At 37.9% G+C, this 27,169-nt stretch overlaps 10 protein-coding genes across 10 annotated transcripts; 3 read left to right on the top strand and 7 right to left on the bottom strand. All coding sequences in view use genetic code 12, as the record gives it.

Moving 5' to 3' along the window:
- Window positions 1-122: 122 nt before the first annotated feature.
- CORT_0F02920 (hypothetical protein) lies at window positions 123-1,229 on the top strand (the record flags this gene model as incomplete). The annotated part of the gene is made up of 1 exon (XM_003870596.1): window positions 123-1,229. The coding sequence occupies one exon, from the start codon at window positions 123-125 to the stop codon at window positions 1,227-1,229; it is 1,107 nt and encodes a 368-aa protein (XP_003870645.1).
- A 144-nt stretch (window positions 1,230-1,373) lies between these two features.
- On the bottom strand, window positions 1,374-2,009 carry CORT_0F02910 (hypothetical protein; the record flags this gene model as incomplete). Its single annotated transcript, XM_003870595.1, has 1 exon — window positions 1,374-2,009. The coding sequence occupies one exon, from the start codon at window positions 2,007-2,009 to the stop codon at window positions 1,374-1,376; it is 636 nt and encodes a 211-aa protein (XP_003870644.1).
- Window positions 2,010-2,226: 217 nt separating this feature from the next.
- CORT_0F02900 (hypothetical protein) lies at window positions 2,227-3,420 on the bottom strand (the record flags this gene model as incomplete). Its single annotated transcript, XM_003870594.1, has 1 exon — window positions 2,227-3,420. The coding sequence occupies one exon, from the start codon at window positions 3,418-3,420 to the stop codon at window positions 2,227-2,229; it is 1,194 nt and encodes a 397-aa protein (XP_003870643.1).
- Window positions 3,421-3,570: 150 nt separating this feature from the next.
- CORT_0F02890 (Asg7 protein) lies at window positions 3,571-3,996 on the bottom strand (the record flags this gene model as incomplete). Its single annotated transcript, XM_003870593.1, has 1 exon — window positions 3,571-3,996. The coding sequence occupies one exon, from the start codon at window positions 3,994-3,996 to the stop codon at window positions 3,571-3,573; it is 426 nt and encodes a 141-aa protein (XP_003870642.1).
- Window positions 3,997-5,592: 1,596 nt separating this feature from the next.
- On the bottom strand, window positions 5,593-7,122 carry CORT_0F02880 (Wsc2 protein; the record flags this gene model as incomplete). Its single annotated transcript, XM_003870592.1, has 1 exon — window positions 5,593-7,122. The coding sequence occupies one exon, from the start codon at window positions 7,120-7,122 to the stop codon at window positions 5,593-5,595; it is 1,530 nt and encodes a 509-aa protein (XP_003870641.1).
- Window positions 7,123-10,383: 3,261 nt separating this feature from the next.
- Window positions 10,384-11,205, top strand: CORT_0F02870 (hypothetical protein; the record flags this gene model as incomplete). Its single annotated transcript, XM_003870591.1, has 1 exon — window positions 10,384-11,205. The coding sequence occupies one exon, from the start codon at window positions 10,384-10,386 to the stop codon at window positions 11,203-11,205; it is 822 nt and encodes a 273-aa protein (XP_003870640.1).
- A 397-nt stretch (window positions 11,206-11,602) lies between these two features.
- On the bottom strand, window positions 11,603-13,690 carry CORT_0F02860 (hypothetical protein; the record flags this gene model as incomplete). The annotated part of the gene is made up of 1 exon (XM_003870590.1): window positions 11,603-13,690. The coding sequence occupies one exon, from the start codon at window positions 13,688-13,690 to the stop codon at window positions 11,603-11,605; it is 2,088 nt and encodes a 695-aa protein (XP_003870639.1).
- A 1,342-nt stretch (window positions 13,691-15,032) lies between these two features.
- Window positions 15,033-16,790, bottom strand: CORT_0F02850 (hypothetical protein; the record flags this gene model as incomplete). Its single annotated transcript, XM_003870589.1, has 1 exon — window positions 15,033-16,790. The coding sequence occupies one exon, from the start codon at window positions 16,788-16,790 to the stop codon at window positions 15,033-15,035; it is 1,758 nt and encodes a 585-aa protein (XP_003870638.1).
- A 767-nt stretch (window positions 16,791-17,557) lies between these two features.
- CORT_0F02840 (Frp6 protein) lies at window positions 17,558-18,385 on the top strand (the record flags this gene model as incomplete). Its single annotated transcript, XM_003870588.1, has 1 exon — window positions 17,558-18,385. One exon carries the CDS (start codon window positions 17,558-17,560, stop codon window positions 18,383-18,385), a length of 828 nt encoding a protein of 275 aa, XP_003870637.1.
- An 81-nt stretch (window positions 18,386-18,466) lies between these two features.
- CORT_0F02830 (Tel1 protein) lies at window positions 18,467-26,992 on the bottom strand (the record flags this gene model as incomplete). The annotated part of the gene is made up of 1 exon (XM_003870587.1): window positions 18,467-26,992. The coding sequence occupies one exon, from the start codon at window positions 26,990-26,992 to the stop codon at window positions 18,467-18,469; it is 8,526 nt and encodes a 2,841-aa protein (XP_003870636.1).
- Window positions 26,993-27,169: the final 177 nt, after the last annotated feature.

Here is a 27,169-nt window from a genome sequence, read left to right as displayed (position 1 = left end):
TTTGCATCATTGCCACTCAACTGCATAGAACTTCGTCCAGAGTATATAAATATGGGCTGATTTCTTTTCTATAAGCTCATTCTCAAATCAATCACAATCAATTTATAAATTCACGCTAAAAAATGACCAAAGCCGTACCAGACACCTTTCAAGGATTCGCTGTTTCTGATCCAAAAAATTGGAACAAACCAAAGTTGGCATCATTCGAAAGAAAGCAGATCAACCCACATGATGTTGTTTTGAAGAACGAAGTGTGTGGTTTGTGCTACTCGGATATTCACACGTTAGCAGCCAATTGGTCCCCAATTCAAAGAGAAAACTTGGTTGTTGGTCACGAAATCATTGGTGAGGTCATTGCAGTAGGTGATGAAGTAACCGAATTCAAAGTTGGAGACCGTGTTGGAATTGGTGCAGGCTCTTCCTCATGTCGTGGATGCAACAGATGTAACTCCGACAACGAACAATACTGTAAACAATTCGCAGCAACATACAACTCCAAAGATGTCAGATCAAACGACTACATCACTCAAGGTGGTTACTCTTCACACTCCATTGCTGATGAAAAATTCGTGTTTGCAATCCCAGAAGACTTGCCATCATCCTATGCTGCTCCACTTATGTGTGCTGGTATCACCGTGTTTTCCCCATTGATCAGAAATTTGGAATTAGATGCAAAGGGAAAGAATGTAGGTATTATTGGTATTGGTGGATTGGGCCACTTGGCTTTGCAATTTGCTAACGCTATGGGCGCCAATGTTACTGCTTTCTCAAGATCATCTTCAAAGAAGGAACAAGCTTTGAAATTGGGTGCTCATGATTTCGTGGCTACCAATGAGGACAAAACCTGGTACAAGAACTACGATGATCACTTTGACTTGATTTTGAACTGTGCGAGTGGTGTTGATGGTTTGAACTTGTCTGAATATTTGTCCACCTTGAAAGTTGACAAGAAGTTTGTTTCTGTTGGTTTGCCACCAAGTGAAGACAAGTTTGAGGTCAGTCCATTCACCTTTTTGAAACAAGGTGCAAGTTTCGGATCTTCCTTATTGGGTTCCAAGGCTGAAGTCAAGGAAATGTTGAAGTTGGCTGCCGAACATAATATCAGACCAATGATTGAGGAAGTTCCAATCAGTGAAGAAAACTGTGCCAAAGCATTAGATAGATGTCACTCTGGTGATGTGAGGTATAGATTTGTTTTCACTGAATTCGACAAAGCTTTCAAAGCTTAGATATTATAGAGTACATAGACAATGGAAGGAAATTTTCTTTAACCTGCAAGGTAGAAATCGTCGTGTAAGAGAGTTCACCAATTATGCGATCTACGGTGGTATAAAACGGGTATACGGTATATTAATTCGGTTTGTACGCAATCTTCAGTTTGTCAGTATAGCAAACTTGGGTTTTTGTACCAAGTCCCGCTTGGTTTCATTCATTCCAGCAGATAATGACCTAGTATGTTTTCTAACACCATTCTCTCCACATTTCCACTCCTTTTGACCTGATTTGGCCAAATACTTATCCTTTTTCACGGGAGTCACAAATGGTGGTATATTATTGAACCTGTGAGCCGACTTGAATTCATTGTCAAAATTAAAAGGCTCGTAGAGCTCGTCTAGCTGTGTGGTTACTCCTTCACTGGTGATGTAGCCCTTGAACGAGTTGATGCTCAAGTCTTGCAAAGGCGCATGGTGGCCCCTCCTAATGCACGTCAGTTTCGGTTGAAGTATATTCTCTTGGTCATTGTGATTTAGTTTGTTGGAGATAGGTGTCCCCACGATATCATGAGAACCGTTATCCACATTGTCCTCCCATATCGTAAATCCAAGTGTGGCAGCAGGCTTGGGCTTTTTAGGTGATGGTGTGCGGACCGATGAAACGGATCGTATTGGTGATTTGTTGGAGTACCTTGGACTGGACGTAAAGCTCTTCCTTTGTGGTGATAATTGGTTGGCATTGAATACTTTGGGAGAAAGAGCAGACCTCTTTGTAGGTGATGGTGTTGATGACATTGGGGCAGTCAAATTACTGAATGTGCTGGGGTATAGATGCTGGAACCAAGTGGGCAATTGCTGAAAAGGGGTGGGTGGGCCTAGTTAAAACCTTGAAGATTGGGTCTCTTTCACAAAATTTTCCGCAAAGGGGTTTATTTAAACTAATGTTTACCTTTTTTTTCCAACAGTTGCAAAACTTAGACGCGTTCTAAAGAGAGACAACTGATTGTCACTATTACTGTTTATACAATCTACTTGGAACGAACGGCAACTTTGTCACCACCCCGTCCCTCAACTTTCCTCTAATTTCTATCTTGACTGGTGCACCTATTTTGGATTTCTTATCGATATATGCTTGGGCAACGTTGCCACCATTGGTGGGGGAAGGTGAACCAGATGTGATGTATCCAATCTCCGATTTACCATCCTCGCTGAAAACTTTATTTCCTTCCCTTGGAGATGGCCCTTTCGAGGTCAACCCTATTCTTCTGTGGGTAGTTGATTTGTTCTTGATTTGACTCAATATTTTTGCAGCACCATTGAAACTTGAGTCAATCAATTCACGACGAGTCTTTGGGATCAACCATGTCAATGAAGCTTCCACTGGCGTAATATTTTCTGTCAACTCGTGTCCATATAAGCACATACCGGCTTCCAACCTCAATGAGTCCCTTGCTGCCAAGCCAATCGGCTTAGCCACATCGGGATATTCGTGTACCAATGTGTTGAAAAACGCCAAAGCCTCTGTGGCTTCTTCTGAAGTTGCTGAGGGAATCGACAACTCAAAGCCATCTTCCCCAGTATAGCCTGATCTTGCAAGATGCACAGTGGCTGAAATTGGTGACAATTTGATAAACTTTGTCTGGCCAAAATAAATCTTGCTCAAATCTTCGTTTGTGAACTTTTGCAAAAGCTCTTGTGCTTTGGGACCCTGGATAGCTAATAGAGTTCCTTCAAATGTATTGTGCTGTACATTATTGAACGCTTTCAATTCATCCTTGAGAAATTGGACATCCTTCTCCCTGCAGCCAGCGTTGGTCACCATATAGTATTCATCCTTTCCGTGTTTGGTTATTATACAGTCGTCGATGACTCCACCGTCTTTGTTCAACAAAACTGATAAGCTAGAACTGTTTTCAGGAATCAAGTTCAAATCAATGGGTGTAACTTTCTCCAAAAATGACTGTGCATCAGGCCCTCTTATATTGTGTTGCAACATGTGACTGACATCAAACAAACCTGCTTTAGATCTAACCCAATTGTGTGAATCTATGTGTGATTGAGATTCATACAAAACAGGCATTTCGAACCCAGCGTAGGGAACCATCTTTCCACCCAATTCGACATGTGCTTCGTATAAAGGAGTCTTCAAAAGTGTACTCGTAGAAGCAAGCCTCTTTTGAGTGTATTGTAGTGATCTGGCTAGCATTGTGGGCGTGTTGAAGAGAAGAAGTTGTTGAGGTCAACTGTTTATCTGGAATTTTTATTTGCGGAGGTGAAAATCTACACAGATTTGACTTCGCGAAAACAGAGTCAACGAAACTTTGACTTTGGCTTCTTTTTTTGCACCCAGTCATTACTACTTAATGAGAAAAGTTCCATCCATTGGCCCTGCTTGAACAGATATGACCAACACCACCACCATCAATATCTCAATAAGTATTGCTATCGTATCATGACCCAACCAAGACCATAATTCGTCTCTTGTTCTGTTGTGGTAATCCATATGACTATCTCCTGTATAATACATCGAGACACGATTGGTCGCTCTTAACACAGGGTCGGTACACAACCGACGTAGCAAGTGAAACAGCTCAAAAAACCATATTACCGGCAAGACTATCCCAATGGCTAATGTTCCAAGACGATGTCTTCTTCCGCGTCTCCAATACTCGCACAACTCACATTCGCACCTAGCAAACTCCTCCTCTACCCATGTATCCTCCAAGTACCCAAACCCTTCCACTTTCACACCAGATTCAACCATGCAGAATGCCATTGGCATCTTTTTCTGAGAGAAAATATGGTTGAATTTGCAGTCTTGTTACCTTTTATACACATTCGCAATTTGGTGTGTAGATATTTGAATATTTCCTATTTGGGACGTGGCAATGGTGGCTGCCTCCTACATTCTGTGGTTATATGCTCTGTCTCGCTAATTCGTAACGAACGTATTCCCATAGTGTGCCAGGGGTACTATGAGCAATCCACTGGCTCAGAGATTGCGCAGTAATTTTGTACATTTTATGTACCTACAACACGAATCAATCTTATTATTAAAAAAAAAAGCAAACCAGTTTCGAAGTTGCTCGTAATGTATGTTCCAAAAATGAAACAAAGAGTTCATAAAGTCATTAAAGCTGTAAATAAACAATACCAACACTTTGAACTAATATGGAAGTGTAATATCTGTTCAGTAATGAGGTATAAAATATATTTGATGTTAGAATGGAGCTTTACCGATTGGCCGTGCACATGATACAAAATTCTCCCAAGGGGCTTTTGCTCATCTTGATCCCCAGGCTCAGCTTTAAGCCAAAAGTGGGCAATCCTCTCCTTAATTAAAGCCATCAAAAGCAAAGCCTTTTTCTCGTTTCTAGACCAAGTCGGATCAAAGCATGGCACAACAGGTTTCCAAAATTTTGCACTTACTGCCTTCAACTTGAAATTTGAGTATCACTGTGGTGTCGCGTATAGCGCGTAATGCTCATAACACTCCTTTCTGCGGCATTAACAGTTCAACAGTCACAACCTGTACCAGTTTACTTAGTCTCGTTCTTGGTACTATGTTCTATTGAATAGCTTTTGTGGAAAATGTCTGTAACACAAAATCAAAAGTTGAGAAAAAAAATCAGTAAACATAAACAAAAGAAAAGCGAAGACAATAAAACGCGGTGGTTTTAGGCAAAACAATAGAGAAGTAAATCTTTTACCAGCTTCTAGAATTTGATTTCGTAGGCTGAGGCGCAGGTGTTCTAGACTCTTGTGGTAATATCACATTCATTGTTTGGAGCGTTTTTCAGTGTCAACTTGCACAGACACGTTAGAATTGGAAATAGAAAACAAGACAAACGTATATTATCTATGTTCCTTGTGTCTCAATGTATGCTCTGTTTACTCCAGTGATTCAAGTCTTTGAAACCGTCATATTGACAAAATTTAGCAACCGAGTTGTTAAACTTCGGCACATTTCGGACTTAAAAACTTCCTCTACAAGTTGGCAACACATTGCTAATTCAAAAATGATAAGTTCAAAATCTAAAATCTCATCATCTAACATATATACTATATAAGTCATATCTAGATAGTGACAATAATCCGTGAATAAGTAAACCGTAAAACACATTACTGTATGATGTGTGCTTGAAATATAAAAAAAATAAGAATATTCGTAAAATCCAATCAAAAGAAACTTTTCCCTTATTGTAATATATGTGTAGAACCGATAATCTGTATGACGACAAAAATATTCATCAGTCCAGGAGTGTGCCAATTGTGTGTATGAATGAAGCAAATGAACACTACTTAATTGCCCATGTCTCTAATTGAATCGACCCCGAAATAATGCAAAATGAAAGCCACTCTCTCTCTCTCCCTATCCTCAATTATTAACCACCTTCAATGATCCTGGTTCTCTAGCTATCATATCAGGTAGCGACCCGTTACTCAATTTCCTCCTACCGAATTCTGGTTCTGGTGAGTTTGCATTAAGGAATTGGAATTGATGAGTCGATGGTTGTTGTTGTTGTTGCTGTTGTTGTGATGATGACGGTGCATTTGGTTGTGATAGACTATTATTATGATGTAGGCTTCCATCTCCTCCATTATTATAATCGTAAAAGGCGAAATCATCTTGATGTGACCCTAGTGAGTGGTCACCTCCACCACCGCTGGTTCCACTTGAACTTGAATTTGGTTTGTGGCCAAATACTCCCGTTGCACTATTTCCACTCCCACCGTGAGACGATCCATGGAATGGGGTATTATTGTTGTATTGTCTTGGAGTTTGTTGAAGTGAGGGTGATCTTCCTGGACCGTTGGGAAATTGTTGTTGTTGTGAGGTATCAAAGTAGTTGTAACCACTAGCTAATAAGAATGGATTAGGATCCAGAGTTGGTGGTGGTGATGGCGTACCAACTTCTGACATTTCTGCTTTAGGTCCGGATAGTGTAAATTGATCATCAACATCGTCGTCATCTTGTTTTCTACGTCTGAACCAACAAAACGCAAAAAGTAACCCAGCAATGACAGCCACACCTGCTACTGATCCAACCACGGCACCAGCAATGACACCTCCAGAAGTTCCCTTGTCCTTGTTTGAATTTGAAGCTTCTGATGATGAAGCTGAAGGTATCGATGATGCAGTTCGTGATGCATCAAGCGCTTGTGACGATGTGTTTGAAGTTGATGTGGATGATGGCGATGAAGTGGTTGATGGCGATGATTGTGATGATGGTGATTCAATAACTGTTCTATAAATCACTGATTGCAGTTTAGTGTCCGCCGAGTTTATGACTGTAGATACAATAGTTGTTGGTTGTACTGAAGACGCTACTTGTATTGTTGTTTCTGGTTCTTGTGAAGAAGTGGCTGATGTTTCAGAAGTTTCGTCATCAGATGAAGTTGATGGTCGTGCGGTGGTTGTTTCCTTTATAGTACTAGTTTGTTGTTGTTGTGACGACGAGGATGAAGAACTGGATGAAGATGTGCTTGATGAAGTTGAAGATGACGATGTGGATGATGTACTAGTCAGTGACAGACTCGAGCTACTACTCAGTTGAACGTCTTCACTATCAACATCTGCATTGACATAGACGGTGTAATATCCACTTCCACCACACTTTTCCGTACCATATCCTTGACAAGAAGTATCACAATTTGAATCATCATCTGAATCCAGTGAAGGATCAGAATCACCACAATAACATTGACTACCATTAATAAGAGCTGCTATTCTTTTTCCTGAACATTCTTGCTCACAATGACCTGATGATTGCCATATATAATAACCTTTGGATTCTAGATTCGATAAAGATGAACTTTTGTAACAACCTAAACTTGACCAGTTATCAGCAAGGGAGCTAGAGCTGAGGAAAGATAGAAGAACAAGAAGTTTATGTCTAGGTAGCATAACTTGTTGTTGTTGTTGTTATATGATATTACGGTGGTTTGGATGTTGTTAAATGATATAGTCCTGTGGGTTGATGTAAGTCCAAAGCTAGGGAATGTAAGGAAGTAGGTGATATAATATTATTAGGGAAGATAATAACCCGAAATAGAAGGATCGCTGAAGGGTTACTCTTCTTTTTGGTGTGATAGCGAGTGGTCTTGGATTAGATAGTAGATGGTGATAGCACTATGGATAACGGACGGTAATGGTAGTTGAATAAGAAAAGACTGGAATGATTTGTTGTTGGTTCCCTCCTCTGAAGTTTTGTTGATGAAGTTATGTTGACGGTTGTCAGTACATTGTATATTATATTTGGAATGAATTTTGTGTAATAATATTTAATTGAAATTTTATGTATTCCTGCATATACCTCAATTTAATACCATTATATTAAGATGTCAGTGGACGACTGCATATAAATACAATTGTTAAAGACAAAAAAAGAAATTTAAATTCTAATTTTGGTAAACATCAACAATAACACAAAACTATAAGGACACAAAGACACCATTTCCAATCCTAATTCCTTTACTAAAAAGCAATAAACCTTTACCCAACTGTACCGACAGTCATTAGCTTCCGGATTTAAGTACCTTCAAGGTTATTACTTAAGAGTTACCTACAACTAATGCTACATAAACTCATCAGGTGATCTTATTCAATCTTAGTATCCCAACAAGAGGTTTTCAAGTAGCTTCTATTATATAAGTCATCAAATAGTATTTTTATTATTTTTCACCCGCCTTTAACCCTTTTTCTTGATTCAGAAAATTTTCATCCCAAATCGGACACAGATGCGCACGCATTCAGAAGTGAAATTCAAAATTGACTCTTATATGTACAACTCACTACCACAATAAAAATGTATTATACATTGTAAAAAGCAATCCTAAACAAAACAAAATAAATCCTTCTCTCATATACACAAACATTAAAATGTTTAACATGCACAAAAAAGAGGATTTTAAAAAGTAAGTAAGAATTACCAACCGTGAGAACAACGACAAAACAACAATAACAAGAATTTAGAAAAGTATAGGTAGGAGAAGCAAGAAAATGCGATCACATTTACAACCCCAATTTCACCCCCAGCCATCTCATACTCACTAAAAATAGATATGGTCATGAAGGAGGACTAAAAATTTCCAAATCCCTTACTGTTGTCGCATCACACAGCGTGAATCTACTCTCATCGTGAACATGTGTCTTGACGCCCTTGTGAACCTCTTAAAGCAAGAAAAAAAAAACAATTATAGATCAAAAAGAAACTTATTTCCGAAATACTATTACTCTCTCTACCTTCTCGCTTTAATCTTATTGTTTGGTTGATATATAGACTTGAATTGAAACTGTTTAAGCGATAGTTATCACACAATGATACCTAATACCTTTGCAAAAGTTGTTGACACTCAACGACCCTACTTGTTGTGGATAAGGCTTCCTCCCAAATACGTAATCCTTTTCATTTTGTGTACTTAATACTGAATATCGTCTTATGGTAGCGTTTGTCGGGGTTGAGCTTAAACTTTTCGGCGTCACGTTACATTTTGTGCTTTCCCCCAATCAGAATTGACAAGCAACTGAATAATCAAACGTTTCTTGCCAACTACATTGAGAGTGGCAAAATCTTGGAGCGGAGGAGTGTGTGCAGATCGGTGAATACTTCATCAAGTAGAGAATATGTCCCCACAACCATTGTAATGTCTATCTAATGAGAAAAACAAAAATGCCGAGTACTTTGTCTTTTCGTAAATATCATTACTTAGTTTTACTTCACAGGAGTATCGTTTCAAAATTATGCGACATGGTGCTGGAAGCAGAATGTTTATATGTAGGCCAACTACACATCACAAAAAAAAAAAGGGAGGCGGATTTCGTGCCTGAAATTTTCAACTAAAACAAATTTACTTTGTGCAGACTAAGAAAAATGAAAACTAAATGGAGATTAATTCCATTGGCTTGGTATATGTTTTGCTTTCTTCTTTTTTCAGAGTAGGTCCGAGAACCCTTTGCAACTAGGAAGATACGGTATAGGGAAACAAATCTTTTCCTTTCTTGATTACAGCAAAGACAGCGTGTAGTTCCGAGAGTTTCTGAAGAGTATGTTCAGTGAACATTAAACTGTATTGATTCGCGTTGCGGTCGGAATCTTGGCTCAGCTTCTAAATCTCTTTACTATCATTGAAAGGGACGCTGTTCAGAATATTTGTGATCAATTGAAAACAGTCTCACAAGGCTTGAAATTATGTCACAATATTGACCTCGATTATAGACAGTTGATAATTGCTCCTGCTATAATGTGACGTAAGTAGTTTTCCCCCTTCTTCATAACTAGCAACCTTCAACTTTCAAACCAATTGATTGTCCTTCTTGTTGGTAGAATCTTCAGATAAAAACGGCACGAAAATATGCAACGGACACGTAGCCATTAATTTGCTTTTTCTTGACACTTGTTTCATTCATCTCTTGTATAGAACACTATCTTAGTCCCTATCTCACTTTTACGTACTTATACTCAAGCTCCTTTTTTCATTTGACTCATGTTTACAACCAATGCAAAGGAGTCTTAATTGCTGCAAAAAAGCTTCATAAGGTCGTGTCCTGACTAATCTGGCCATCAACGAAATCAGGACCAAAAATTTTCAAACCAAAAATTCTTTTCACCTCTTCTTCCTTTTCTTTTTCCTCCTTATGTCAAAAAGGATATAAAGAAACATTTACTTGAGATTAAAATCCAATATATGACCCCATCAAACGGGTTATATCTTTTGGTTAATGACATACCTTATTTTTTTTCTTAAAATCCTTAGAATATACCAGAGCCTTTTTCGCTAACCACGATCATTTTTAATTTAAAACTCCATAGATCGTTGTTTGATAGTAGTTGGGCTGACATTTTTAATCTATACACAAGATATAAGCGTGGAGACAGTGATGAGCTAAAATGGAGTATCTGTAAATGGTTATTTTATGAATTTCACTTTAATGATGTTGTTAAGGAGGAGACTGGTGTGGCTACTTCCTTATCTTCTCTTTCCTATATCGGTTGTAACTCTATGCTTCAGATTGCATCATTCGCTCATCATTGTTGGCAGTCTTAGCTTCATCGGTTAGCTTGTTCGTACAAGTTTCCATTACACACAATTTCATTTGAACTCTATTTTTTTTTTCCAACAACACATTAAAACCACTGTATGCCACCAATATTAAATAGCTTTCAAAATGACATCCATAAAAACTATTGAAAACATAATCAATGTATGCGAGTCAGAGATTGATCGACTTAACCTACCGGACTTGTTCACCCTCAATACATTTTCTTTCTCAGATGCCACGTCAAAACAACAAATATCACCATCACCCTACATTGCTCAATATAGATTACAATTACTAAAAACATCATTATTACAACAATTATCCTCGATAGATCAGTTCAAGAACAATAAGCTGTATCGAGAGGTCAAACTGAGGATAGAAAAGCTACTAGTGGACGTGATTGATGAAAAATTGTACGTTGTTGATCAATTGATTGAATGGTTTAATATTGAGAATACCCCACGAAGTGAATCCACTACAGAGAATACTAACAATGAATCAATTAACAACGCTGCTGCTTTATCTACAGGGCCTGAAGATGAGAACTTGACAGAACTACGTAACCGACTCTTATCAAACTCCAAATCGAAACTTGATCTTGAATCAACATCAGTTAATGACGTCGACAAGCTCAACACATACCACGAATCAATCCAAGATGATATTCTCAATGAACTATCACAACTTACATCTACGTTAAAAACTAGTGCAATGTCTCTCAGTTCCAAGATCTTGGGTGATGATTTATCAATACTTGATGAAACTCATGAAAATATAATCCGAAATTCAAACTTGTTTAAAGTAATTGATCGAAATTTGAATAGTTATTTGGAAAGTAAAACTGGTGGTAGAATAAGTTTATGGTTTTTGTTGAAATGTCTTGTTGGTGTAATTGGAGTGTTTTTATTGATGATAATCTTTGTCGCTGTTGTTCCGAGAATAAGGTAATATTGACAAGAGAAAGAGCAGTCGATTGCTAACAGTGTATAAGATTCCCTTTGTTTTTTATAAAATAACGGCTATGTATAAGAACTGTATAAAACATATAAAAAAATGAGAGCAAGAGCCTGGAAAACAGACAACTTTTGTGTTGGTTTTTAGCATCCAGATATATGTAACAATAAAGAACCCAAATAATATAAAACAAAATCAATAAACAACTATTTTTGGTGTTGTTTAAGGCGATGAATGAAAAATCAAAGCATAAATATAAAAAAATAAGTGAGTAAAAGTGGGTGTGGTGGTAGTTAAATGCTTGTAGTAAGAAACAAAAAATGTCAAAAATGCATCATCGTAAAGTCAATAAACTTAACAAAAAAGTAAAAATAAACATCAGTGGGCAAGCTCATTGGAAACTTGAATTGTTTGGTGTTTGCAAAGGTGAGTTGGAGTTACTTTTAGTTGCTGTTGTAGTAATTTCAAATGCATTGTGGCCTGTTTGTAAAGCGGTACCTTCTCTTAAATCTTTGAAATCAGTCAAATCGGACAATGAACCTTGAACACTTCCACTGGCAGCTGTGCCAGTTCCACTGTCGTTCGTTGTAGCTCCTACGGTTGCTGCTGCTGCTGCTGCTGCTGCTGTGGCATTTTCCAAGAGATCTAAAGCTCCACCAGCTAATGGTAGCCCTTGGTTTTGAAATTGTCGTGGTAAGTTTCCACATCTATCTTTACCAAAATTGATTTTCAAATTTTTGTAATCAGGAAACAGCTTAATTCCATCAATAGCCTTAATAGCATTGGCAATATTAACAAAGTTAATAAAAGCACAATTTTTCTCTTCAAGATAATTGATTTGTTCAATATCTCCAAATTTTGAAAAATCTTCTCTCAATTTTCTAGGGTTGTAAAATTCAAAATTGTTTAAATTTCCAATATAGATATTTCTTGAAGCACCATTAGAAACAGCCAAGCTAAGAGCATTACTCAATGGTCCTGAATGCTTACCCCAGCCAACTTTAATTCTTCTGTTGTGAATAGTTAATCCATGTAATTGACACATGGCGAAAAATTGAGCCGCAGCAATTGGATCAATAAACGTGATAAAACATACATGTCTTTCTTTCAAGAATCGAATACTTTGCAATAAACCCCCACGAACAACATTACATATTTCCTCAACTGAAGAATCTTGATGTAAATTGCCCAAATAAACGGTACGATTACCCAAATTATTGGCACCACCAGCTTGAGTTGCAATTTGGGCAGCAGCTGCTGATTGTTGAACCAAGGCACTGGAAATGAATTCACGATCAGCTGCGGTAACAATATGTTCCATTCCAGGAGCTAAGCCCAAATATTGAGCTGCATTATGTTGTTGGGTCTTAGTGATAAATGCACATCTATCTTTTCCATAAAAACATTTCTTGTCCAAATATTTTTCCTTCAATGGTAAATTAGCTACACATCTAATGGCACTAAGGATACTCAAGAAATGAATAAATGCAATACCTTTTTCTGGAATTATCTTTATACTGTCAATAATACCATAACAAGATAAATCTTCCTTCAATTCTTCTTCTGTAATCATTTCTCCAGTGATGGGGTTATTCAAATTACCCAAATACACGTTTCTCGTAGCTCCATCGCGTTGAATAGCTTCCAAAACTGCAGGCAAAATGGGAGTGTTTTTACCCCACCCAATTCTAATATCATGCCCTTTAATATTGAGCTTTTTCAAAATACAATCAGAATGGAAAAGTAATGCCAGCTGATGGTCAATAAACGAAATAAATGCACAATTTTTTGCTGGTATAATCTTGACATTTTCAAGGATCCCCGAACGAACATAATCTAATAACTCATTAGGTTCAATATCAGAGGGGATGTTTCCCAAGTAGACTGTACGTGATGGAGCTGCAGCGGAGGCAGTACCACCTCCGACACCAGCACCAGCACCAGCACCGGCTCCTAAAGTTTGTGGACTGGATGCATTTGGGCCATGGATACCGTTACCTTGTTGGTACATATCATTTGGTTGCGCCATGATCCCTTGATCATAATCAGTTGGTAACATGTTGGTGTATGCAATTTGTCCAATGGATCCATTACCATTCAAAAAGGAGCCGTCCTCGGTGCAAAATTCGCCACCTGCTGTCGATCCAATTGCTGGAGCATCAATGCCATTGAATCCACTACTTCCTTGAAAAGAGCCACTTCCATTGAATTGGGAAAAGTTGTGGGTGTCTAAATCAGGGTTGTAATGACTTGGATTCACCGAGTGAGCTGCGTTTCCAGAATTGAATACATTGAATTGACCTTGTTGTGCGTTACCATAGCCATTTTGGGGTCCATCGAATGCATTGGTACCACGGTCACCTAATGAGAACCCATCGCCTTCACCGTACTGGTTCTGTTGTTCGGGATAGTATTGTGGGTAGTATTGTTGTCCAGCGTACTGTTGCGACATTCCTTGATATGGGTCGTAATATGACATGTTGAACAAAAACTGTAGATGCGACTTTAATGAGACTTTGTTAGCGTGTTGAAAACTTCGGTATACGCAGTAATTCTATAATGAGGTATGTTTCTCTAGTGAAAGTAAAAATGGCCTTAAAAAAGGGAAAATAGTCTATCCAAATCTACCCTTTATGAATGCGATCCAGGAAAAATGCAAAACAAAATAGTGATTAATTAAAACAACAATAAATTAGGTAGGTCAGTTTTCCAATTTTTATTCTATCAAAACCGTGCAAGGGGAAAGCGTAAAGAACCAAAGTAATCTGGAAATAAAATATAAGCCAAATGAAATACAGATATTCTGTTTTGAAATAATGTGATGTAATGTAATAAGGGTTTTTCTTCTGATCCAAAGTGAAAAATAAATATCAAATAAAAAAAACCGTGAAGAAAAAAAATTAATGGTCAAATGAACAGTGGAAAATGAACTCGAAATGAAATGAAATTAACAATGGATTGATACGGAGTGGTGTGAATGTCGATATATGAGTCTGTTTGGTTGTTTGTACCCGTTAAGTGTGTAGTTCAGAATCTGTTGAAAAGAAGTAAAGGTTGAATCAAAAGAAAGAAAAAAAAATTGTACCTCAAGTGAGAGATGAAGATGAACAACGGTGATGAAGTAAACGCTACCAAAGAAATTTCTCTTTCTCCTTACTCCAAGTTTAATAATTATTTTACCAGATGGAGCATGGTAGTCACCACCATCCTTTCCCATGAACAAAGTGTATCCAAAATGTGTGAGTGGCAAATAGAAGCATCAGATCAAGGGTGTAATCTATCCCGGCTGGATGGTGGTTAGACATGAGTTATTCTATATAGTTAATTCATAAAGATGTATCCAGATATCCAGTGAAAAATGCTCTTGGTAACTCACGACGTAATGCAAAATAGCAGAGAGAGAAGAACTTGTAAAAATATTCATATTTTGAATTTTGAGACATCAATTACAGTCAATTTTTTGCCTTTAGAAATAGATTGTCTGGTGTCCTCTTTTTGAAAGCCATTTATATTCGATAATCTTTCCAGTAATAATTTAATTTTGCTGCAAAAATGCATGACTGCGAAAAAAAATCGAATGCTTGAAACTATCATAGTTGTGATAAATAAACAGTGCTACATTTTGTGTACGTCCAATGTACCTTGTGTCTTGATTTCTAGTTCTGTGATATTTCACAGTAAGGTTTGGAGTAACAGATGGAAAAGTGGCGCACTTTAGACTCCTTTAGACCTACATCCAAATTGTCCCCTACTTTATACGCAATGGGCATAAATTGTCGTCATATTAAGTTATTTTCGTAAACATCATTAGTTTTAGTAAATTAATCATCATCATCGTCATCGCTGTAATCGGTCTCCACCTCAGCTTGGCTAACTGTCTGTTGACTCTTGGTGCTGTCGTAATCTTTCTTCCCCTTACTCTCTTCATCGGAATAGTCAGCTTTGTTTCGAGATTCATTATTTTCATCTGACTTGGACTTGGAAATGTTGCTTCCAAGGCTGTCTTCAATAAAAGATCCCCTATAATTCTTGCTTCTAGAGCTGGAGCCATTTTCAGTGTTATCTGTATCTTGATTTTCTTCTTCATTTTCAGCCTTATCTTTGGCTTCCCCATCTTCATCTAAGGAATAACCCGATGCATTGCCACTTTCATCAGTGCTATATTCTGTTTCATCCTTGAAGTTTTCCGTTCCACCCTCTTCTTCGTGTTTAGCCTCGTCATTCCCTCCTGAAGAATTGTCGCGCATCGCATTATTGAAAATACCTCGATCACTTTCAATGTTCATCGATGAGTTCCGTGATCCGCTAAGCAAACTCAAACTGCATTGTGGTTCTTCATTGCCCAATGAAAAAGAGTCCAGGTTGAACGGTGCGCTGTTAGCGTATGGATCCGGCTTAATAGTAATGGCATTTGAATCATCTCTCAACTCAGGAGATCTGGGAGAGTTTTGGGTATTAGGTTCGAGTTGAACTCTGGGCCCAAAATCGAAATCAACCATGGGCAGATCCCCGTCTGGTTCATTTTTGGCTTTGACTTTGACGTTTGTCAAATGTCCAACAGTTTCATCTTTGTCACCCACATCAGCATAATCAGTGTCATTCTTGAAGTCTGCGAATTCTTCTTCACTTTCATCCTCCCCCGGTTTGATCTTGCGTTTCTTTGTACTTGTTCCCTTCTCCTTTTTAACACGCTTCTCTTGTGTCTTTCTGCTTTTCATGGTATTGGCTTCTTTCCCGTTGCGTTGCTCTGCTGCATTGACCAAAAAATTAACATTCAACCCGAGCAATTCAGTTTTCGGGAGATCGTTCTTTGATAATTCATAAATCACATCTTTTTTCAAATTCAATTCTTGATAAAATTTGGATTCCAAATCTACCCTTATCTCTTCATAATCATTCTTTGTTTGGTCCATTCCTTGCTGCAAAAGGTTATTATCTGTTTGTAGTCGTTCATTTTCAGCACTGTATTGAGTCAACCTTTTAACCATCTCTTTATTCTGGTAGTTAAGTAATGACATCCAATTGAATAGATTTCCCTCGTTTTTCAAGTATTTGGAAGTTTCGAAAACCACTGACGTCAAATCAAACTTACCTATAGTCGGATTAAATGTCCCGGTACTCTTTATTTGTATTTGCAAGGTATCTGTATTGAGGCTTTCTCCTTTCTTAAAACTACTTTCTGGCACTTTAATCCTTGCACTTAGGAAAAGCAGTTTATGCACACCGTTTTTACGATCACTTTCCAAAAAAGTATCTAAATCCGACGGGAACAAGTCAGTAAACACGTCGTATGTATTCTCACGATCAATTTTAATCTTCCTCGATGATGAATTCTCAAAGATGTTGTAGATGTTTTGCTTGTTGATGGTTGTATGATAATATCCCTCTTCCCATATTGAAACTAGCGAAATATTAATAAAGTCGGGTTCGGCGCTTGGTTCGTAATCGGCTTTGCTAACGTGAATCCAAATTGAACGTTTAGAAAGTGTTATTGATGCTGTCTCATTTTCAATTGTTAATGGTATTTCCACAATAGTTCCTTGTAGCGGTAGATCCTCTTCGGATTTGAAGCTACACATATGGTCGGTACATGAATGTTGTAAATCGATTAAACGTTTGCAGCGCGTACTAAAAAGTTTTGGATGTGTCAAAACAAAAAAAAGAAATTGAAACTTTTTGAGTTAATTTTGACGCATCAAATATGGTAGGTTATATGCAGTGTTCCATTACCACATGTAGTAAACTTTGTTTACTAAATTCATCAAATGGGATGTGAGGCATAATTATTGAAGAAAGAATCTCAAACATGGGTTGCAAGAGGTTATTTAAATAAGATTTAGCAAGTTTAAGATATCATTCATAATGTGTTGATAAGTATTATTTCTTCCAATTTTAACACTAAATTTGATTTAATCCATTACCAATTTGTCAAAGAAATTAGTAACACCAAACAAAGGCCACACATGGATATTAATGTTATCAATAAAATGCGTTATTACCTCAAGCTCCTCTAGAAAAAACAGATACGAGTTTTATTGACCACAAGCTTTTGACAGTAGTGTCGCAGAATTCACGACACCTCTACTAAAGAATATTTTGTAGAGTGCTACCAAATTTCTTACTAGAGACTGAAATTGCTTCGCTTTCCGCTGTTTGCATGCAAGGGCATGCCTGGTGAAAAAGATTGCTCAACGAGGATTGCATTCTGACATATACAATGGCATGGAGTTACGTATGTGAAATAGTTGAGGAAACCATTAGTTTTACAATGGAAACTATATATATTCGACCTAATTTGCTCCAACGTACCAGTATCGAATCGAAACGATAAATAACATTCGGTCCAATGGTATCAATAGAAGAGAACAACGAACCCGAGCCTCTCACTCCGGTGGAAGCTGGTCCTTCCAACCCGCAGTTTGTTCCTCAAACGAGTATGCACTCCACTCTTGTTTCTGATGACGAACGAACAGTAATCAATAATCAGAAGGTGCTTAGAAGAGATTTGAAGAAACCTTCAGAGGGAGAGTTTAATCCGGGTTATACCACTTGGCCCCAACACAAATGGGGAAATGCATCAGCGGTCGGACTAGCAGGGTTTGCTTTAACTGCCTTTGTTGCTGGATTGATTTTAGCCCGTGCAATGGGTATTACTACATTGAATGCAGTTATGGGCGCGGCAGTATTTTATGGAGGCGTAGTGCAGTTCATTGCAGGTCTTTGTGAACTTTTCATTGGTAATACTTTTGCAGCTACGGCTTTTGTCAGCTATGGTAGCTTTTGGATGTCGTTTGGGGCTATATTTATCCCTACTTTTGGTATTATTCAAGCTTATGGAGGTGCTGATACCGACCAGTTTGGCGACGCCACAGGGTTCTTCCTACTTGGGTGGGGAATTTTTACATTCATGATGTTGCTTTGCACACTTAAGTCAACTTGGCCATTTGTTCTTTTATTTTTCACTTTGGATTTTGGATTTTTTTTACTTGCAGCTGGGTTTATGAGACAAAGCGTTCGCTGCATTCGAGGCGGCGGTGTTTTGATTGTTATTAGTGCCTTGTTTGGTTGGTACAGTTGCTTTTCTGGAGTTTCCAACCATTACAATAGCTATCTCGTTTTTCCTACATTGCCTTTACGAGTTTTCCATAACAGAACAAAGACGTTACCAAGTTAAAGTAAGAAGGTTGCTTGCTATATATATCCATTTACTTTATTATTGAACATGCTTTTAATAATGACACCCTCTCCTTCGATACTAGTAAAATGGACACCACCCAAAGTATAGCAATGACAAATTTTGGGAGCTTGTTGCCTCTTGAATCAACTCTCGTACAACTGCCTCAGTGCTCAAGCCATTGGCAATCAATTTATCAGACACTGCTAGTACTGCACGTCCCGCTTCTGAACCATCTTGCTCAGGTTGTATTCCCAGTCTAGCCTCCTCTTCCTGCAATCGCTTCTTCCTGATCGGTGACAAGGTCCATGAATACAACGGATCCCATCTTAGCACATCCAAGATTGATATAATGTGGTCCCGATTTTCTCTCAAAACTCTCATGGTGTGCTGACAAGATTTCCTAAAAGCACCTTCAACCCCAGTTACACCAAAACCATCAACTACATCTCGTGTTAATCGAAAGGGAACAGTTTCCGGTATCGCCAATTGTTTTCCCTGATCAAAGGCTACACCAAGGTCAATGTGTATTGGCTCCCCACTACGCTTGTCGAGTAGAATGTTGTTGCAATGTCTGTCTCCCAAACCTAGTATATGGCCAACTATGGAGGTGGTTGCCACACCGTGTGTATACTTTACTCTACTATCAAACCACTTGTCAGGGGTGAGAAAGTAATCCTGAAAGAACAAATGCAAGACAGGTTTGATTTTAGCTTCAATTCTTTGATACTCATGAAGCCTTTCAATTTTATCTTGATTCTGACATTGTCGCATGATATCTCTGGCTTTTTCAATCTTCATTTTATCATATTTGGCATGATAAGGCAGTATCGCATCCAAAAACGATGTTGAATTCGGCACAAATTCTATCACACCTGATCTTGGACCAAGTGGAACGGCATTGTAGGTCCTTATGGCTAAACCTCTCTTGCTACACTCCTTGTCTCTCGTGAATATATTTTGAACTTTATCAAACACCTGTTCCATAATAGAGTCCTGACGAAGATCGTCAGTTCCATGCTTCATCAACATTACATGTGTAGAACCATCAGAGAGAACAAATCTAACAATTTTGGGTAAACTCAAACCTGTTGAAGTAGTTGCAATTTTCTTCTCGATCTTCCACATGACAGGAATGTTCAGATAAGATTTGGTACTATCAACTTTAAGGGACTTTGTGGGAGGTGGGATACGGGGCAAGTTATACAACCAAAAAGAAGAAAAGTCACTTAGCTTCTCCAAGTTGATAGTTTTGCCCCTTGGCACTTTAAACTCAGCTAATCGTATGCATTCCTCGCTAAAGGTTTGAATGGGATTTAGTTTATCATGCACATAGGCTGAATTGCGGTTCATTAATTCTCCCCATAATGTTTCAGCTGCAACAGCCTTGGAAATAAGCAAGGGGTTAGCATCCTTCTGCGCCAATTGTTTATGTTTCTTCAATGAGAATAACAAATACAAAGTGTGATAAGGATGATCATCACACATTCGCAATATCAATTGTTTCAAAATAGACTGAAATTTCGTTGTCTCTTTTGTCAATCTCGAGATTAATTGAGCACACCAACTTAACAACTTGTGGGTAGGCAACAATAGAAGCTTCTGCCCAATTTTTTCATTAAGTTTGTCATCGTTTGATTGCTCTAACCACAAGGCGCAAAACTTATCTAAATCTTCCTCAGGGAAATCGCTCACAGTCATTGTTAGCAAATAATACTCAATTGCTTTGACCACGGACTGTTCTCTACTAGCTCTAGCGTACTCTAAATCCGTACACTCAGCTTTATATTGGACTTTTAGCTTGGAATAAAATTTATTGACTGATCGCTTCTCCTCAGAAGAGAGTTGCGAGGAGCTGTAATGAGTTTTCAATTCTCCAATCTCAGTTTCCTTTTCATATACCCGTTTCTCTAATATTTCAATTTGTTCTCTAAGTGACTTAGATTTGTATTGAGTCTCACAAAATTGAGCTAAAAGTCGGAATATTCTCGATTGTTGTACTTGATCATCCAACCTCAAAGACTTTTCCGCCGTCGGCAATACGTGATTCTCCATCAAATTCGACGACAATTCCTGACGCGATTCAGACATCCATTCTATCATCATTGCTTTAATCATAAACTTATCCACCCTCAATTCATGGTCGTAGATATCAACTCCACCTGCGTTATATAATTCTTTCAATATTGAAACTGGAACATTAGTAACTCCTTGCTTCCACATTGACTGTGCTAGTTGGAACAGCGCTAAATGCGACAAGTTCTGATGCAACGCACTTTGGGAATTCTGTAACCTTTTGCAAATATTATCGATCAAAACAGTTGATGATATCATCTTTTGTTGCTCATTGTTTATCCTCGCTAGGTTGTTATACAAAACCAATTCTTTCAAAGATAATGTCCAGAGCATATCACTAGGAGTATGAGAAGGTGGTTGCTCAGCTAATATTTGAAAGCTTGTCTGCTTTGCCGAAATGATATTTTCAAACTTTTCAAAATCAGGAAACTCTTCATCCAAATTTGACAACGAAGTGCCGTTGATTGTATCTTCGATGGCAGTAACTGAAGCCAATGATCTTAGCCAGTCCATGAAATTTTCTCGTATGTCTTTGACGCCCACATAGTCGCCTCTTGTATGAACATTCATTAGTCGCAAAAGCGACTCACGACAAGCATTTTCCCCATTCCGAGGAAAGTCATGAATTTGTTTCAATACCTTGTATATCAGCTGATGTTCATTCTGTTCATTAGCAGGTATGGGCTGATCCCACTTTGACAATTTCCAATTCCACTCATACGTTTCGTTTTCGGTAGCAGACTGATCCATGCTTTTACTCACTATCAGCGAAATACCCAACATACCAGCATTTGACATCATAGAAGAAAACCCGTCTAAAAGAGGGGCATTCAATTTCAAACTGGCATCCAAATACCCACTACTATACTGAAATTGAACATCAGAAGCGCCTAACCGGAACTTCAGATTCAAACAGTGATCTAAGCTAGTTTTCTCTGGAAGACCGTAAATCAAATCTGTGTCATCAAGACCCTCATAAACATTTTGTAATGTCAGATATTGACTTTCGAGTAACACTGATGACCTCGTATCGCAAAACACATCTTCGAATAACTGTAACGCTGATTTATACATCTTACACGCAGTTGCTAGTTCATAATATCGAAGTACATCCACCCTTGCATAAACATTTGTAAAGGATGGATTAGTGGATGTTTTTGAAGCAATTCTTACACTCAACAAGATCCCAACAAAAGTCTTAATTGCTTCTATCTTTTTATGCTTCAATTTTGCGAAGCTATTCAACATAGCAATGATGGTACCCTCCCCTTTTGTTCTCGCAAAATTGAGATAAAAGCAGACTAACGATGATATTGTTTTCGAAGCAAATGATGGTACCTTAACAACAAAAACACTCATAACTGATCCGATGACGCTAAATGTGGCAACTTCTTTGAGAATTGCCAAACAGATCTTTGAACTCCAGTCGCTCTGATTGAGATCAAAAAACAAATCAAAGTTTTCGACTAACCTGCAGAGTGACGTGTCAGCTATAGCGTTATTGGGCTCATCATTTAGTAATACACAGGCCTGAAGCTTTATTCGCTGAATAAATCCTGACATAGAAATGTAAATTGGTTCCACGTTTACAATATGTGATAAAATGGCCGGGTCTTCCTTTTCCATATCAAAAAGAACTCCCAATACTGACTCCGCGGAGGCAGCTTCGTAATAGTCTCCTTCCACAGAGTATTTAACGAGGATCCTCATCGGTAGATCAAAGAATGACCAATCCAGATTCAAGTGATGCTCGTCAAAACCATCGTATTCCTCTGTTTGAAGCAAATCCATAACATTTATTGATCTCGTCTCAAAGTAATACTTTGATAAACACTTTGCTATCCAAAGTTTGAATTGCTGTGTTAAGTGAGAAAGCTGGTCGTTACTTAGAGCAAGTATATTTCTCAACATTGGAAGTTTTGTTGAAATCACCTCTGGATCGACCACACATGAAAACATCTTTGATGCAACAACAATAGCACTGTATTCAACTTTTTCGCTCAAAAATTCCTCGATGTCAGTAATTTGTAATGAAGATTGATCACCTTTCAACTGTCTGATAGCAGCTATTATCACCTTCTTTCCAGAAGACACTTCTTCAAGTCTTTGAATAATGTTCGCATAGTCGCTCAACTTTTCAACTAGCTTTTGATACAGGTCATCACCAGCAAGTGGAGGTTGCAGCACAAGTGAACTTAGTAGAGGCAAAATCGTCTTCAAACCATTAGAATGCTCAGACTCAACATGAAGTATATTTCCAAAAGTAGCAAGAATGCGGTAAACTTCGCGAGTGACCACGACCTCTTTATTCTCCATCAATGGTGTTAATGTTTTCACGAGCAAGTTAACGATGTCCATCGAGAATGCATTTTCTCCACCCATAATAATAACCAATTTAATTCGACGTAACTCAAATATTGATGTGTCCAAATCGTAATTGCCAGACAATAACATTCCAATTCTTCTGATGAAAAAGTATATCATTGTTGTTGACCAAAAGAAGGATTTCTCTGTATGATACTTCTCCACCATTTTGTTGATCAATTCAATACCAGGATGCATGGGCACAACGACTTCGGAGTTATTGCTTTCGGCTCTGTAATTTTGATTAATCAATTGCGATACAAAACTGGTTCTTGGAAGTAGTCTTGTGATTTCGACTTCGTTTGAAACATCAAGTCTCTTTATGGTCTCTAAGATAATTACAGGGAGTTGATGCTTCACTTCATGCTTGAAATCACCCACGTAGTCCATCAAAATTTCAAAACTACGATTTTTAATTCCATTTTTTGTGTAAGACAACGGGATAATTAATGACAAGCTTTCACCGACTAGCGTCTCTGGAGTAATGTTTCTCACACTAGCAATTATCGATAAAAGATCAATTGAACATTTGTCTGTTCTAAAGTCTGTTTCTGTTTTTGACTTTGTTGAAACGACAACTGCGGTGATTTCACGATAGTTTTCACTCAAGAATGTAGATAAACTGTCATAATTGAACAATAAAAACGGAAACGTTTTTATAGTATCGAAAAACCACCATCTTCGAAGTAAGTCCAACTTGACTGAAGCAAATAGTGTGTACAGACTTGGCAAGTTACATTTGAAACAAAGCTCTTCGAAGCCTGGTTTCAAGTAAGGCACAAAAGATTCAAACCTAGAGCACTCAGTTAAATTGAACAATGCCAACCTTAATATTGTAGGAGACGATGCAGCCAAATGGGAAAAGAAATAAACGTACGTTGCTCCACGTTCAACAGAAGACTGAGGTGTGACAAAGTAGTCAAACAATTTTGAGTATATTTCTCTCTGTTTGAAAGTCTCACAATTTCGAATAAATTTGGAAAAATCATCAATTATCTTTGATTTCATCATATTAGTTGATTTAGAGAACTTCAGATAGGTCTCTTCCATTAGCGATACCTGTGAAATAATCATTTCATTGTTATGTTGCATAAAAATGATCAAGAATTTAATGTAGTCTAAAAGTGAAGTTTCAGTGGTGATGTAGTTTTTGTTTCCCAACATGTAGAGCCATTGAACAATGTCAAAACAGTCTCGGTACAATGCATCATCAGCTGAGGGTGAAATTAATGGAATTAAATGAGAAAGCGTACGCGAAACTATCACCAAAACCATTTCGTTGCGCTCTAGTACCTGGTCTGAAAGAGCTCGATCCCCCAATACTCGTAACAATTTTATCAAAGGTGATTTCTGATCAATGTAATCTATCCTTGGTAATTGCTCGTCAATAATGTACAACAAAGCCAACAAAAAGCTGTCGTTGTTGAAGTTTTCAATAAATGAAACCAACAGAGATAAAACCTCCATTTCGCTGTTCCCTGAGACACGTAACTGCAACACTTTGAATTTCATGAGGTCAACAATCGGTGAGTAATTATAATCATGACAGCCGTTGCGTGTAGTTGCAGTAGATTCCAGAGTTACGCTGCTTTCTCTAACCGCTGAAAATTCTGTATCTTCATCACTGAATGGTCTCTTCACTTGCTTGTTTTGTAATTGAAAACTAGATACAACGGAACAAAGTAATTTGTCAAATGGAACCCTAGTAAGGAAGTTGTCCACCTCGCCTACACCCTCCGATGAGTGGTCCACTATCATGCGCATAATGTTAAAGGCTTCCTCAACTGACATGTCAAAGGTTAAAAATGCTTCAAGACCCACACTCATTTGATATTTTAAAGTGTCCCAAAGATCATGTTCGCGCAAAATATGAGACATTTTCAGCAACAATTTCAGTAGAGTAACCAACCATCTAAAAAGCTTTTCGTATGAAACTGGCTCAGTGTTTAATTTACTGAATGTGGAGACAATCTTGCTCCAAAAATTAGAATGTGTTTCAAACATGATGGGAGTAATACCATATGGATCTTCTTCCGTTTCTTCAGTCTTTTGTGCCAAAGCAATAAATGACTCCAATTGTTGCTGGAACATTTGTAAATCCATCGGTATCCTGAATAATCCTTCATTAACATTTCTGTGTTCAATTTTTCGATCGAATATGGGAGTGTAGCCCGACATCCAGTATACAAACTCGTCGATGCGGCATTGGATAAGTATTCCTGTGGCGGATGCAGCATCCCACTTTTCACACAACCATTCATCAATCTTTCTGAACAAAATATTTTTCTTCCTGATGTTGAGGTCGACGCATAGTTTGTTGACTGCGTACCAAAATCCAAAGCTTTCATTATGGATGGATGGCCCATTCACACCAGGAAAGTCGATTATTGATTCCAATTGTGTAACTATCGCATCGTCAGCAATTTTACTGGATTTAAAATCACGCCGCAACACTAATTGGGAAATCAAATTGCACGCAAGATAATTGCATGGTTTGTTTACACCATTTAATGCCAACTTTATGATCAGCCGAAGGTGGTCAGTTTTCTTTCCTAAACTTAGTTTTTGAAAACTCACTTGATTTGAAACGGAAACGGATCGTGCCAATAACATTAGCCAGAAATATCCAGATTGATAATCTACTGTTTTTAGCATGCTTTGTAAAAACCCTGGTAAATCTTGTGTTTCTGCCATTGCTGATATAGTGAAGTCGAATGTAGTATTTATCCCATCACTGGCGCCAACGTATTCTTCATTCTGCAATGATCTCCGCTCAGGTTTCGAAGGTGTCTCAAGTTCGAGATAAAACGTCATCAAAATTAAGCTCAACAAATGGAACTCGGTAGTTGATCGATACAGGACAAGAGAACTGCAAAAATCAATCATGCTATATGAGGAAACCAAGTTATTGAAAATGATATCAGTGAAATAACTTCTGCCAGGTCTATTGGTATCCTGCAAAAGCAGAATACTTTTCTTCACATCAAAGTAAGTTTTCATCAATTTTGTCGTTGCTGTTGTATATAACCAATGTCGACAATCCGCGCCATTTAAGAATATAGTACGAAGATTGAACCAGTCAACATTGCTATTGGAATCAAGGAGACCAATAGATTCAGACAAGTCTGAAGGTAGTGCAAGCAAATAATTAAGTAATTCAACAATGAGCAATTCCAAATTGTATAATAGCTTAGAGTCATTCTCAACATTCACTTGTGTTTCGATAGAGTCTTCAGAAAGGAATGATAACTCAATCTCAGATCCTCCTACAAGCTTAGGCAAGTGATCTAAGTACATAAAATTATGAGTCGTTGGAACATTTAAAAAGATCAAAAACTGATCTTGAAGCTTCTCCCAGCGTGGTTTATGACATGCTACCATCAACTTGATGCCCAACGCAATCAATTTGTTGACAAATTTTAAATCAGTAGTGGCTAGTGAGATTATAAGTTTGTTGAGGATCTTAAAAATTGTGATGTGAATTGGATTCTCTTTCTTGAAGGCGTCGATTGTCTTGTTTAACACAGGCAATAGTCTGAAATATGCTTCATTTTCAAATAACTGAAGACTGCTAGATGAGCTATCACATTCAAGTAGATTTTGCAATGCAGTCCAAATTTCTGTCAAAGCTTTTTCATTTATGCCACCAAATTGCATGGGTTGTGTTATATCTTCCAATGATCGATCAGCAGCAGTCACAAGGAACGCATAAATGTCGAACCAATCCTTACCACTAAGATGCTCATTAACATAGCCGATCCCCAATATAGCGGATAGGATTATGGAAAAATCAATAGAACATGGACCCAAGGGCTGGTTTTGTATATAGAATAGGCTTTTAATTGTGAAGCATATTTCGAGATAGAATTTAGACTTTAGGCTTAGTTGATCTGAGATTGATCTCTCAACTAATAGCCTCAAAAAGTAGCTAGCCTTATTCAATCGAGAAGCTGCTGATGCTTGTGTTGTGGATTTATTGTTTATGAATTGTTGCGACTCATACTCGATCAATTGGAACACAGCACTTGTTAAAATTCGCAACTGTTTCAGCGGTAGTCTCCATCGTGAGGTCGATATAATTTCAAGTTGTGTTAGAGCATCATTTTTATCCTTCACTTTGGTAGACTGTAGTAGTGCTGCTAATTGAGGAATATCTAGTGTAGACATATATTAACTCATTGGCTTTGTTGTGGATTGGGATCAAACAGGTTTTTTTTTCTGAATGGAATCTTGCAACCGCCGATGTTTGATAGTCTATGCTGGTGTCCAGCAAACATTAAGTTAATGTATTGCTTATAGTACCCCTGACACACTATGGGAATACGTTCGTTACGAATTAGCGAA

This window comes from Candida orthopsilosis (assembly GCF_000315875.1).
Source record: "Candida orthopsilosis Co 90-125, chromosome 6 draft sequence".
Taxonomy (NCBI): domain Eukaryota; kingdom Fungi; phylum Ascomycota; class Pichiomycetes; order Serinales; family Debaryomycetaceae; genus Lodderomyces; species Lodderomyces orthopsilosis.
The sequence above is the reverse complement of the archived record's forward strand: the minus strand, read 5'-3'. Positions and strand labels throughout refer to the sequence as shown.